General features: G+C 46.6%; 2 protein-coding genes across 2 annotated transcripts in view; one reads left to right on the forward strand and one right to left on the reverse strand.

Annotated features, from left to right (window-relative positions):
• Positions 1-13903, reverse strand: part of LOC106126656 (pericentrin) — a 34976-nt gene that overhangs the window by 1210 nt on the left and 19863 nt on the right. Inside the window, exons 15-34 of the mRNA XM_013324406.1 lie at positions 13453-13620; positions 13073-13108; positions 12483-12842; positions 11797-11943; positions 11483-11644; positions 7082-7246; positions 6885-6993; positions 6624-6788; positions 4385-6057; positions 4072-4268; positions 3875-3985; positions 3695-3794; positions 3540-3601; positions 3312-3449; positions 3099-3222; positions 2863-3018; positions 2603-2775; positions 2360-2492; positions 2020-2238; positions 81-241 (exon numbers count right to left, since the gene is read on the reverse strand). Coding sequence (XP_013179860.1) covers positions 81-241; positions 2020-2238; positions 2360-2492; positions 2603-2775; positions 2863-3018; positions 3099-3222; positions 3312-3449; positions 3540-3601; positions 3695-3794; positions 3875-3985; positions 4072-4268; positions 4385-6057; positions 6624-6788; positions 6885-6993; positions 7082-7246; positions 11483-11644; positions 11797-11943; positions 12483-12842; positions 13073-13108; positions 13453-13620 — 4559 coding nt within the window. The remainder of the gene's footprint in view (positions 1-80; positions 242-2019; positions 2239-2359; positions 2493-2602; positions 2776-2862; positions 3019-3098; positions 3223-3311; positions 3450-3539; positions 3602-3694; positions 3795-3874; positions 3986-4071; positions 4269-4384; positions 6058-6623; positions 6789-6884; positions 6994-7081; positions 7247-11482; positions 11645-11796; positions 11944-12482; positions 12843-13072; positions 13109-13452; positions 13621-13903) is intronic.
• LOC106126654 (uncharacterized) lies at positions 200-1591 on the forward strand. The gene is made up of 4 exons (XM_013324404.1): positions 200-695; positions 917-1028; positions 1153-1267; positions 1342-1591. Exons 1-4 carry the CDS (start codon positions 637-639, stop codon positions 1464-1466), a joined length of 411 nt encoding a protein of 136 aa, XP_013179858.1. The 5' UTR covers positions 200-636; the 3' UTR covers positions 1467-1591.

Here is a 13903-nt window from a genome sequence, read left to right on the forward strand (position 1 = left end):
ATAAATATTTTTTCGGTCAACGGCAGTATAGGAACAGCTGTTCCGAATCAGAATTGGCTGACTAGTGTGCAAATAGTTACTTGAAGAGTTTCTTGCCGGCGGGGCGGGGCTGGGGGCGGGGCGCGAGGGAGCGCTCGAGGCGCGCGTAGCCGGCCAGCACGCGCTGCAGGTACCGCTTCTGCCACACCAGCGCCTTGCGCCAGCTCTCCAGCCGCACGCAGCGCCCGTGCAGGTAGCGGATCTGCAGACAAACACACATTAGCACGTTTGAAACGATACGTGGGACACTACACACGCTTATCATACTGCGCAACGCACTGCAAGAAGTCCGACAAGACTACTACTGCTGAAAGCAGACGTGCGCTGGTATAAGTTCGTAGGAAATGTTTTTATTGTAAATCATCACCCAAGAGACATCTAATATTTAGTGTTAATTTTAGAAAATGAAAACATAAAACCTCTTACAATTTTACGTCGCAAATTAGATTTTTAAATATAGAGCTGCGCGGCGACGTCACTTTGACATATGCGTCAGTCATGTTCACGTGAAGAACTTCAAACATTTTATTAGTTTTCTATATATTTACCTTTCGGATTTTTTAAACATGAAAGCTTTTGGAAATTAGTTTGCCAGTGATGTCTACACAAGTAATGGAGCAACCGAAAGGCGATTCACCGAAACATCCCGATATGATGTAAGTTACAAGTTACGATGTTTCAGCTCATTGCCTACAAATCGGAGGGCGTACGAAAGGGGAATATTGGCTTAACAATGAACAATTTTTTACAACAGTCAAATATCTTGCTCTTTTTGAGAAGTATAGTTTTCACAGACATATGATTTTGACAGTAATTAAGATGATAGTTTGCAAACATTAGAAAAAAATTCGTTGTGATGTTTTGCAAACGTTTGCAGCATGTGCGGGGACCACCCCTCGGTGACCAAGACGGAGCTGAACGCCCGCGAGCCGCGCGCCGACAAGGCCAAGCCCAAGCCGCCCCTCTCCCACTCCAGGATCACGCCCTCCGTGAGTATACGATGTGCATACGCGCCGACAATAACAACCGTTTTATTTTAATTCAACAATTCATACAGTATAAGCGAGTGATTGTTTATCGTATAAAATAATAAAGCTATGTGCGTGTTTTCAGTCTTCGCGCACGGAGCGGCCGCAGCCGCCGGGCTCGGAGCTGGCGCTGCGCTGCGCCGAGGGGACGCCGGCGCGCGCCGACGCGCTGCCCGCCGCCAACAAGGCGCTCGTCTACGGTACATGTTCAAGACCACCGTGTGGTTTGTGCGACATCGCGGCGCGGAGTGATGAGGCGGCTGTGTGGTTGCAGTAGCGCTGGGCAGCTTCCGGTGGCCGCCGTATCTGCTGTGCGTGTGGGTGCTGGTGCTGCTGCTGACGCACGCGCTGCACGCTCTGGTCGCCGTGCTGGACGCCGCGCTGCCGCCGCTCAGGTGACACCGCTCGACCCAATTAAAATCGCTTTCCTGACTTGTCACACTGAGTGATGTTTATTTGCAGGAAGGTGTGCGTGTACTTCCGCGTGTGGACGGAGGAGGCGTGGCGCGCGGGCTCGGGGGCGGGGTCGGCGTCGGGGGCGGAGGGCGAGTGCCGCGGGCGACTGGCGCCGCTGGCGCTGGGCGGGGCGACGGCGGTGCTGTACGCGGCGTACGGCGCGTTGTACGCGGTGCACGCGCTGGCGTTGTGGGCGGCCGAGCCTCTCGCCTCCGAGCCCGACGACCGGCCCAGCCTCGCGGACTTCTCCAAAGTCACCAACTACCTTGACGATGGCGGCAGCAAGACTAACTTTTCCCTCAAGCATTAACGACGATGCTAACCCGCTATTTAATTACATATTTTTTTCAGGAAAATAATTATATCGAAAATAAATCATACTCAGCTAAATACAATGTTCAAAGATAAATATTAGTTTTATTAAAAGTCCACTCCTGAGAAGGAATAAAGGGTAGGATTTGTCTGGTCGTTGTAATGTATTAGTTGCAAGACTCACCGCTTGGTCTTTGTCTTGTGCGTTGTGGGGCGTGTCGGGGGCGTGCAGGGGCGTGGCGGGCGCGCGCGCGTCCAGCTCGCGGCGCAGCGCGTGCAGCTCGGCCTGCAGACGCTGGCGCTCGGCGCGCAGCGTGCTCACCTCGGGGTGCTCACTCTGCAGACACTTGCGCAGCGTCGCTATTTCGCGCGCCAGCTCGCTCTTCTGACCCTCGATCTCGGTCTGCGCACAACATTACAGTACGTAGTGTTATCACACCGATGTTGCACGTGCGCCACGATGATCGCACACTGCAAATGTTAAATGTGCAAAGTACTTTAGTTATTGTGGTATAGCGACGTACCAGAGAGTTGTTGGGCGAGCGGTGCGCGGCTGCGGCGGCCGCCAGCTGTCGCTCGAGGTGCGCGACGGCGGCGGCCTGCGTGCCCACCAGCTCCTTGTGCCGCGCCAGCTCCACGCCCGCCTCGTACTTTGTTCTGGAGCGACGTTTAAAACATTATCATATATAGTTTAATACTTTAGATGTTTCTTTCTTTTCATTTTTTCATGGTTTTGTCAAATTGATAGAACCTGAGATCTAGTGTACCGTTTAAGCTGTGCGAGCTGAGCGCGCAGGTCTGCGGCGGCGCGCGTCCGGTCCTCGAGGTGCGAGCGGGCCAGCTGCAGCTGCGCGGCCAGCTCGTCGGCGCGCGCTCTCTCGCACTCCAGCTTGGAGCGCAGCACCGACACCTCGCCCTTCAGCTTCTCCGCCACCTCCAGCTGTCCACATAGAACATCGTTAGGAAACTAGTAATACATGAACGACTGACACTATCAAAGGTTGTCACTTCATAACATGTCGGGTACCTGCGCGTGCATCTGTTCGTGCGGCGCGGGCTGGCCGGCTTCGAGGTCCGCCAGCCGACGGCGCAGGCGCTGCTCGCGCTCCAGCAGCTCGCCCTCCGACTGCATGGCGCTCTCCAGACGCTTCTTTAGGATCTGGATCATGTTCGAGTCCTGGTTCTGGAAACAGCGGAAACACATTAAATATAAATACGAGAAAAATGTTAATAGAAAATGATCAAATAGAGATATTGTGTTACCTGCAGACTCTCGGCGGTGTCCTTCTGAGCGTCGAGCAGCAGCTGCAGGCGGCCCGAGTTGTCGCGCTCCGCCTCGTACCGACAGTTCACCGTCTGCCAGTCCTGCACCAGCTTGTCCCGTATCCTGCATATATCGGGCTCAATTTGTCACAGTTGCGAGGAGAATATTATTTAATGTAATACGGGGCGCTGAATGTGCAATGTGCAATGTACCGGTTGAGCTCCGCAATGAGGGCGTCCTTGTCCTGCAGACGCGCCTGCAGCCCCTCCACCTGCAGCTGCAGCTGCTGCACCTGCGCGCGCAGCCGGCACGCGCGCTCCGACGACGTCGACGCCACGGAGCTCGACGACCTGCAACACGTGCCATTGCAAGTCGGGACTGCCTTTTACGATAAACTCAATTTACGCCAAGCGAACAATAAACTTAAATGAACGACATACTTAGAAGTGTTTAATGCGAGCCGCGGAATCTCCTCGTGCTCCTCACTGCTCGCCGACAGTATCTGCAACAAACGATTTACATGCGGCTTATTTATAACATAACTCTGTAATGTTAATGTAGTATAGTTGGTAGTAATGCGTAGACGGGCGATCACCTGGTCCATGATGTGCTCGTCGAGCGCGTTGGAGTAGTGCAGCTGGTCGCGCAGCGCACGCTCCAGCTCCGCGGTCGGCGAGCGCGACGTGCCGCGCCTGCTGACCAACACACGCGTACTATAACTGTCAACTCTCTCGCAACCTATGCGTCTCCGAGTGCGTGCAGCACCACCACCTACCTGTCGACGCGGTCCCGCATGTCGTGCAGCTCCATCTCCAGCTCGTGGCAGCTCTCCGCCTTCTCCCGCAGCTTGGCTCTGATCTCACTCACATTCGACTCTTCTCTTAATCTGAAAGTAAGTTATCGTTGTCAACACTGTTGAATATCGTTTTATGACAGGACAGGACACAGAGGATGAGAGTTGAGCCGCGATACCTGGCGAGGAGCATGTCGAGCTGCTGGCTGAGCTGGTGCTTCTCGTCGGCGAGGTGGCGCAGGTCGTTGCGCAGCGCCGCCGCCTGCAGCGCCAGCTCCTCGTTCTGCGCCTCCTTGTCCGCCACCAGCTTGGCCGCCTGGCTCGCGTTGTTTTTCAGCTCGTTCACATCCAGCTTCGCTTTCGCCAATTCGAAGGCCTGATATTAAAAAAACAAATTCGTCACTTTGAATTAAGGAGACGAAAAGTTACAAAAAATAAAAAATGAATCGTTTTATGCAATCGTATTAAATTGTATACTCCCAAGAACCTTACCTTACAATTTAGCTCCTTCTTATTAAAGTCCAGCTCGTGCTGCAGCAAAGAGATCTGCTTCCTGATGGCGTGCAGCTGGCGCCGGTCTGCGGGCGCGCGCCGCTCCTCGCCCTGCGCGTGCGGCCGCGCGCTGCCCGGGGAGGGACTGCGCGACACTATCTCCAGCTGGTCTTTCAGAGAACATATCTCACTGTGGTAGGCGTTAAGGTCTTCGGTGAGGATCTCGATCTCTGCCTCTTTATCTTTTAGTTGGTCGTTGATAACTTTTAGTTCCTCGATCTTGGAGGACAGCTCCTTGTTTATGGAGTTCAGCCTTTCGAGTTCGTTTTCGCTATTCTGTAATCTTAAGGAGGCGTTCTCTTGTTCCTTCTCCAATTTGGACATTTTCAGTTTAAGTTCCTTGTTATGATCGTTGAGTTCGTTGTTCTCCTCGGTGAGTCTCTCCATGTCGCAGGTCAAGGATGAGACCGTCGCTTGTACCTGATATAATTCTTTTGTCTTTTGATGCAGGGCAACTTTTAATTTTTCAAGTTCCTCAGTTTTGTCGTTGAGATTTCTCTGCAGGTCGTCCAGTCTGTCCAGATGTTGGTTCAGGCTATCGATTTGCTGATTCTTCTCCGACACCAGCTGCTCCAACTTCTCCAATTGTTTCACTTTCTCTCTCATCGTGTGCGTTTCCATTTCGTATTGCTGCAGAGCCTCGTTTCGGCTCTGAAGCTCGTCAACTTTGGTTTCCAATTCATTTAATCTGTTAGTCAAGTTTCGTTTCTCTTTGGCTAATTCTAAAATCATATTCTCCCTTCGGAGGATGTCCTCCTTGAGCAAATGCAAGTCTTTAGATTTATCGCTGACCTCTTGCGTCAACTCCGCCATCCTCTGTTCGAGTTGCTTCTTGTTCGTGGAGAAATTCTCCAATTGGTTTTCGTAGAACTTCTTGTCCTTCTCCATGGTGGCCATCGTGTTCTCCAGAAGGGCCTTCAGCTCGTCGACCTCCTCTTTCAAAGCCGGAAACTCGCACAGCTGCTCCTCGGCGTTTTTCAGGTCAGATTTGCAACTTTCCAGTTCGCGTCTCGCTTTCTTAACTTCATGCTTCAGCTGAGTCAGAATGTCGGGGAAATTTTCCTGTCGGACGTCCATCGTGATGCCCAGCTCCCGGAGCGAGGCGAATTCCTCCTCCTGGGTTTTGTTGTCCGTGGTTTCCAAAGAGAAGTCGATCTTCTTCGGTTCCACGCTGACATTCCTACTATCGCTGACGTCCCTGTTGGGATAGAGGGAACAGTTGTCGATAATGTTGAGAGGCGAGGGCCTGTGGTCGCCGAAGACCGTGGTCTCGTTGACGTTCCTCTTGTAGTGTTCCTCTCTGTTGTGCGTGGAGGTGAGATGCGGGGGGAGGGAGTCTGCGCGGGGCGTGAGGGGGAGGCGGTCTTGGAGGTCGAGGTGCAGCGAGGTGACGGTGTGAGGGCGCAGGTCGGGCGGCAGCGTGCGCTCGGCGGCGCTCTTGTCGTGTGCGGCGAGCGGGCTCGGCTCGTGCGGGCGCAGCTCGGCGCGCCGCATCTGCAGGTCCTGCTCGTCGAACTCCGATATGGAGACGATGTCGCTGAGCGTGCGGGCGGACGTCTTGCCCTCGCCGCGATCGCTCCTCTGGTGGGGATCCTCCTCCTCCAGCTTCAAAGCTGTGAATGAATGAGTAACGTTTCGAAATTAGCGCGACGGCTCGGTCTAGCCGGTCGGAGTTCACCTATAACCTACATAGGAGCTAGCACTTGGAGGGCTTCCAAATAAATGCGATAAAAATTGAATATCGCCTCATCGACATCTATCTCCCGCATCCGGAAAAATGTTGACGGTCCGTTGTAAATGTTATGCATTGGACTTTTATGAATACAACAGTAAGTCCATTACAACTTAAGCATACGATAATCGTCGACACTCAGCTGAAAGAGAGTACATTATCCTATCAGCGGACAAAGCACTGCGAGCCTGTCGCCTGTCGCCTGTCGCCGTTCGCCGCGAGGATTGTTGCCTGCACAATGCGAATTTAGCATATCCGCATATAAACCACTTGTATCAATGTAAAAATTACGCGTCTAGTGTGTCGTTACCGTTTTATTTTTCGCTCTTAACCCAATTTACAACCGCGTCAGTTTTTCTCCTTACAAATTTAAGTTATAAATATTTTACTACAGAGCATCAATTTAGAAAGTTTAAAGTATCCAGCGAGTGCTTGTCGTGCGCTCACCCGCGAGGTCCCGGAGGTGGAGGTGGTGGTCGTGGTGCGTCAGCGCGTGCTGCAGGCGGCGGTTGTCTGCGGCCAGCGCCTCCACCTGCGCCTGCAGCTGCCCGCCGCGCTGCTGCGCCGCCGCCAGCTCGCGCTCCAGCCCGCACACCTTCTCCTTCACATTGCCTGCACACGTGTACACGCATGTTTCACTTTCTTCTCTTAGACCGTTCGGACACTTTGTCAGTTTGCTCGTAGGCACTGATGCAGTCGGGCACTCACCGGAGTCACCGTAGGTCGCGTGCTCCGCCTTGTTCTTGTCTTCCAAGGTCTGTTTCAGGCGCGCTAACTGTTTGTCCTTCGTTTCCAGCTCCTCTTTTAACCTTTGTACCTTTGGAAATAGATAATTATATGTGATAAACATGTCCGGTCGCGAAGGGAAGCGGGGAGTGCGGGGAGTGCGGGGAGTGCATATGTACCTCCGCGTTGGCGTCGTGCAGCTGCACGCCGAGATGGGAGTGCGCGGCGTGCGCGAGCGCGTCTGCGTCGTGCCGCTGGCGCGTCAGTCGTGCGGACAGCGAGGAGATGCGCAGCGCCTGCTCAGACATGCGCGCCTGCAGCACGTCGCGCTCCGCACGCACCTCCTGCACCACATACATGCACCACACCTTCACTGCAATATACTCACACGGCGGATAATATCGATATCGATGGTATAAAGAGGTTGTAGGTGAAATCCGATAGACGAAGTAGTAAAAACATATGCGATATCAAAGTAGTATGGAACATCTCACTTCGACACGTTTCGGCTATTGCCACACCGTGGTACCACAAAGCACAAACAGTTAACGCGCTGTGCCAATTCGACGAGGACTGAGCGTGCGCGGGCGGAGGAGCACGGGTTAAATTTAACTGAACGCCCTATTTCTCTAAACACATCACACAATCACACATTAGTAGGACATCCTAAACATTATTCATATAAAATGTTCAATCAATATTTTGCATCCCATTGAGTCACAATCTGACCGACTATAAAAGAAATTGTTCGAATTGAATAGGGCATGACAAACATATTTTGATAGTGAATCCTACACTAATAAAGCGAGGAACTTTATATATTAAATGACAACAATTTCTGCTGATGGTATTTCTTAACGAGCAATGATCAGTTTTTGACAATAATACTAATCCTACTAATATTGGATGGATGTTTGTTAGAAGGTATCTCCAGATCGGTTTAACGGGCAACGATAAAATTTGGCATTGATATAGAACATAGTCTGGAAGAACATATAGGGTGCTTACTAAGATTTTTTTTTAATACGGCACGGGCATAGATACAAATATATGTTCGGAAGTTATTACAGTTAACACAAACAGTGTGTGTTGGGAGCGGCTCATGTAAATGATTGACATATCCTTGATCCGGTTTTCAGTAAACAGAACAATTTTACATTCAATATTTAATATTGCAATTAGGAAACAGTACGATAGGGAAATATGTATTTTAAATAAGAAACAAATGTAATACTTTGCCATTAATTACATCAGGTTTAAGGTTTTCATCAGGACTTTCGTCTTCGACTAAAATTAAGGGTAACACTTTACCTTTTTGTGGTATATTAGCGTAAAATACATTTAAATATATTAAAATATTTCAGCAGAACTTTGTTGTATGCAAACGTTTTAAAATAGCATATATACGAGTGTGTATAACATTATAGATTTTTGGCAGGGCGTAATGTTTTGATACAAGGTACGAGACAAGACGCCGCGACGCGCAAACAACTCTGATTGTCCGCCAATTGACCGACACTGATTGATACTTTATTAAGAGAACGTTCCGCTAAATAAAATGAAATTGTTTTAATAACACATATAATAATATTTGATACAATGATTATTCATTATTATTACCGTTACATTAAAAAAAAACTATTTTAATTAACAAAAGAAACAGTAGAAGTGTAGAATGATCCTCAAATTTACTTAAAATTAAATATTGTATATTTGAGTACTAAGACCAAAACGTATCAGTCATATTGGATCAAACCGATATTAAAACTTACTGCGTATATCAACATTTGGTTCCAAGAACCTTGTAATGATATGTCAATAACAAAATCACTCACCGCGAGATCAGGCAGGCCCATAGCGATATATTTCCTCAAACAATAGAACACAAACATCACACGGTTGTACACAAACTACATGTCGTGTGGGGGGAGAGGGGGGGGGCGACTACATTGCGCTGTTTGTAATGGAACAACAATGGAGATGAGGACGCGACTGATGGCAGAGAGAGAAGGGGAGAGACCTTGCGGCAGCAGAACACGCTCGGTAGCATCGGGGCTCGGGGAGAGACTGACGGGACGCATAGGGAGCGCGGGACTCAACGACGTGCACATAAATATATGGATGCGGCTTTCAAATAGACCAGATTTTGTAAGTATTTATTTATTTATCTGAATATTAATGGATATTCACACGAATATTAAAGTAGAAATTAAAAAGGGATTACCATAAATCAGAGACAAAATCTAAGTTTTTATTATGTAACTCAGAATGAGAGGAGTAGCAATGCCAGCAGAATAATTTATTGTTATTTTATAATATATTCAACAAGATCAATGTACGATTTATAATACTATTATTTAATTTATGACGAAGTTATCGAACAAGGAAAACATAAGAGATACGAATAATATGCCGCATCCATATCTTCGACGTCTGCTATATTTAGCTGGATGGATAAGGCACGAGTGTGCGCAGGGCTGGCACTCTGCACTTTACTGTTTAGGCACAGCGCTTGTGCAAGGTGCCGTTAATTACCTACTAAATAGGTTAGCGCGTACTTTAATGCCAGTTTTATGTTGTTTTTTTACAATCTGTTGTTGCAGTTTTTGATGCGAGATTAACGTTTTTTTTAATTAAACGTAACAAAGCTTTTAAAGTCATAACTACTCTGAAATAACTTTTGAAAACTTTACTAAGTTCCTTAACTCTAATGTATTGCTCATGTAGTGACCAATAACTACTGAAGACTAGTCATTCATAAATTATTGTATTTTACCATAAATATTTTTTGAATATTAAAATAATTTTCACATTATATAAGCTTACTATTAAGAAAAATCATGATAAACATATCATATTTTGTAAATTTATTGTATTTAATGAATTCTCTGTTGCAATTAGCGGCAGTGGACAGCCCTAACCCCAGCATCAGTATCAGCATGCGATAGGTAGAGGAGTGAGTCACCGCGCCAGGGGGTGAGGACCCCTGTGCCTCAGTATCTCACTACGGACAGCTATTTCCTATGATTTAATGACGTCACCTTCATAGTAAAAGGTAAACAAGACGAAAACAATTAATGACCAAATAAATCGACGATTCGCAAAAAACATGTTATACGTAGTTACATCCTATAATTGTTATTTTTCATACTAATATTATAAATGCGCGTGTTTAGATGGAAAATGTTTGTTAGAAGGTAGCTTTTCGAAACGTCTCAACGGATTTTAATGACATTTGGTATGTGTATAGAACATAGACTGGAAGAACATATAGACTACGAGTTATTATTATTTTTAAACCTGCGCGGAGGGAGTCGCGGGTGACAGCTACAATTTTTATATTGACTAATTATTATTATTTTTTTAATAAAGATAGCTTTCTTCCCGTGTGGTCACGTAACTAACAAACTCATAGTTTACATTGTTGGTGACAGATGACGCACTTGTAATAATAACCAATGTCAACGACAAGGCCATGACAAGACCATGGAGAGGTAGTGATTTGTAAAACACATGTTGCATTATTTCATCTTATATGTGTTTTTCATCAAAATTAAAAGAATTATGAATATATAAACTACGATTAAAATTAGTACAGTTACCGCGGGTTTCTGCGACCAAGATTCCCGTTTAAATCATATTATTATCTCTGTTTTGTCAAAGATAATGACAGGGATAACGATATGTTACACAGAGATTTTGGTCTCAGAAAGCGACAGTTAGTAATGCAGACAATTGTACAAACGGCCGTGGCCAGGAGAGGGCACAGGTCATCGCGCTCACAATTTGCTTTCATTGTAGAAATTGTATTAAAGGCAATTGCTTCATTACGCTCGAAATGTGCGTAGGCGCAGGCAAATGTCTATTTCACTGCGAAATAACATCTGACTGTTCGTTATTTATAATTTTATTTTATTAATTTTTCCAACAACAGAAATGTGACATGAATCAACTAATCACTAGGAAATGTTTAGAGAAACTTTGAATGTAGCAATAACATAAGTCGCGTCATCTTACATTGTTCACTCCATTTGTGAAAGTAAATCATTCAAACGCTAATAAAAGCTATAAACAATTAATAACGATTCGATCGGGTTAAAATAAGATTATGATAGATGCATTTTATCTTTTACAAGCTGTATGCTAATTTATGATATCCGGAGATGAAATTCAATGTACGTATGTATGAGATGTCCAGCGGCGACCTTGCAGCGAGCGAGCTGGCCTCACTCCAACTGTTATTTCTATAACAATACGCGTCCGCCTCACCCCGCCACTCCGCTCTCTCTACTACTTATTTCATATCATTCTATTTCACATTCTAGTTCTTCCTCCCAGAAACACAAAAAAATCATGCAGTAATGGCATAAGATTTCATATATTTAGAGTGCCTATAGACATCCGCAATTACGTTGGCTACCTTTGATCGATGGATGAGGAGACGCGCGGAAATAGGATATATACGTATACGCCTCCTCTCCTCTGGCAAATGTACTTTCCCTTCTCATCCTTATTGTACTAAGATTGGACTTATAGAATTTGTATAAGTTTATGTTAGAATTGAGAGGTGTGCGACGTACCTGAGCGACGTCGCGCAGCTGGTCGCGCTGCATGCGCAGGTCCGCCACTCGCTTGAGCGCGGCGTCCTCCGCGCGCGCCAGCACGCGCACCGCCTCGCGCACCGACACCAGCCCCGGCACCCACTCCCTCTGCCCTCCCTCTCCGCCCTCTCCCCGCTCCTCCTGCGCACACCGGACCGACACTTCGTCAGCGCAGAATTTAACAAATAAGTTGCCTGTAATATGCCATATGTCCATCAAGGTCCGATCGTTCCGGAGAGCGGTGTTGCGGACAGACAGACAGACAGACAGACAATAGAGTGCAGTGCGGTGACCTGCGGGGGCGGCGGCGCGTTGTGTTCCCGCAGCGAGACGTCCTCGCTGGGCTCGCTGCAGCACGCGGAGACGGAGGCGGAGGCGTGCTCGTGCGCCTGCTGCAGCACCCGCGTGCGCACGTGCACCTCGCTCTCCACCCACCGACACTGACGTCGTATACACATATTCAAATTACAAATCTCTCTTACTTTCTCAAAGATCACTCCACTCCACTCGTAAGCGCATAGTAAAAATATTCAATTAAATGTTTTTTCTAGTGAAATTATCAGTTGTTCAGGAAGTAAGCTGTTATAAGTTAACGAGAGAGAGGACATTCTATCAGTGATTTAAAAATCGTATGGTATCTCTAACACTTATCAAATATAATAAACATTTCCTTGCAATTGGGAAACTTTATAATTTATAAATTTCTTTTAACATACGATATTTATTATACTCAGAAGTATAATTTTTTAACTGACAAAAATATGTATTTATATCCAATACTGATCAATGCTTACAATGTTTTTAGAGAGAATAGTTTCGTTTAAACATATGAGTAACATCTCGGCCGCTGCATCCCACGCGTCACTTACTTCTCAATGTATATCACCGAATAAATAGCACAGAATAAAGATAACGGTATATTTTGGGAATTTTGGTCTCAGAAATCCACAGTTAGTATGTAAGACTTAACTAAACTCACCTGTTCCGTAATATTATCGAGTAGTTCCTTATACCTCTCCTCTTCTCTCTTACAATTCTCACAAACATGTTGGCTCTGGTCGACCTTCTCGTTCTTCAGAGACTCCAGCTCACCGAGCAGAGCTCTCATCTTGCTGTCCCTGTCTTCTATCGTCTGCTTCATGCCCTCCAGCTGCTGCAGGATGTCCGCTTCCCTCTTGTTCTTCTGCTCCAGCTGGCTCTCCAGGTTGGCGATGATGTCCCGCAGCAGGACCACCTTCTCCTCGTACGACTTGAGTTCCTCGTCGGAGCTGGCTTTCTTCGCTTCGAGGTCGGTTATGATCTGGTTCATTTCCCGCGTTTGAGCTTCCAATTGCTCCACCTGGTAAAGTTATAAATGATTTGATAGAACATATTGAAATTATTTGATAACTAATTCTAAGGTTTATGACATGTTGAATGTTAGTACAAGCGATGCATTATTGTGTGATGACTATAACATCTACAAGCAACTATATCATATACATAAATGAGTGACAATTTATATAAGATATATCGAGTATGATGTACATAAGCATAGTATATGATGCAACAGCAGGACGTGCGACTCACTTTGGGCACCCGGCAGTGCGCGCTCAGCTCGTGCATCTACAAACACACGCGCACACACAAACATATATATTGAATGGAAAACTTGTTACGTTCTTATAGAAGAAGTGATTCACCCATATTAGTAAGAAATAAACACAGATAGAAAAGTGCAATAGTTAGAAATAGCCCAGTGATATAATATTAATTATAATAAACACATAAAATTTGCAATGAAATGTGAAGTTAGTGAAACACCCAAGATATATTTTTTAGTAAATTATAGCTTATGATAAAAATTAAAGGCGTTCCGTGCCCATACGATTTCGTTGTGTGGCACTGAACGTGTTAAATGATCACTGTTAGCATATAAAAAGTTGAGGTGTAGGTAATGTGGAGGTGACCTCGGCGAGTATCCTGGCGTTGGTCTGCAGACGCGCGAGCAGGCGCTGGTTGTCGTCGCGCAGGTCGTGCAGGCGGCGCGCGAACTCGTCGCGCTCGTGCTCGCGCTCCGCCGCCTGCTCCTCCACGAACTGGCGCGTCGACCTCAGCTGACGGTTGGCCGCCTCCACCTGATACAACCGCACGACAATTATAATCTTATGTGAGACTTAGAAAAACAATTCATAAATTGTTCAAAATAAAGTCACAAGACAACTTACTATAATAATCTAATTGTATATAATAAAAATAAGTAAGCAAATAGTATTCACAAAGACAGAGGCGTGGTACACAATGACAACAAATGTAGTTTAACAAAACGTTCATACATTACGTACGGTTACGTACCGTACGCGTCAACTAATTACAGGCAGAACTCGTGTGTGGTGCGTGCGAGCTCCAGCTTCAACACAC

The sequence above is a fragment of the Papilio xuthus genome, unplaced genomic scaffold (genome assembly GCF_000836235.2).
Source record: "Papilio xuthus unplaced genomic scaffold, Pxut_1.1 DF824992.1, whole genome shotgun sequence".
In the NCBI taxonomy this organism is placed as follows: Eukaryota; Metazoa; Arthropoda; class Insecta; order Lepidoptera; family Papilionidae; genus Papilio; species Papilio xuthus.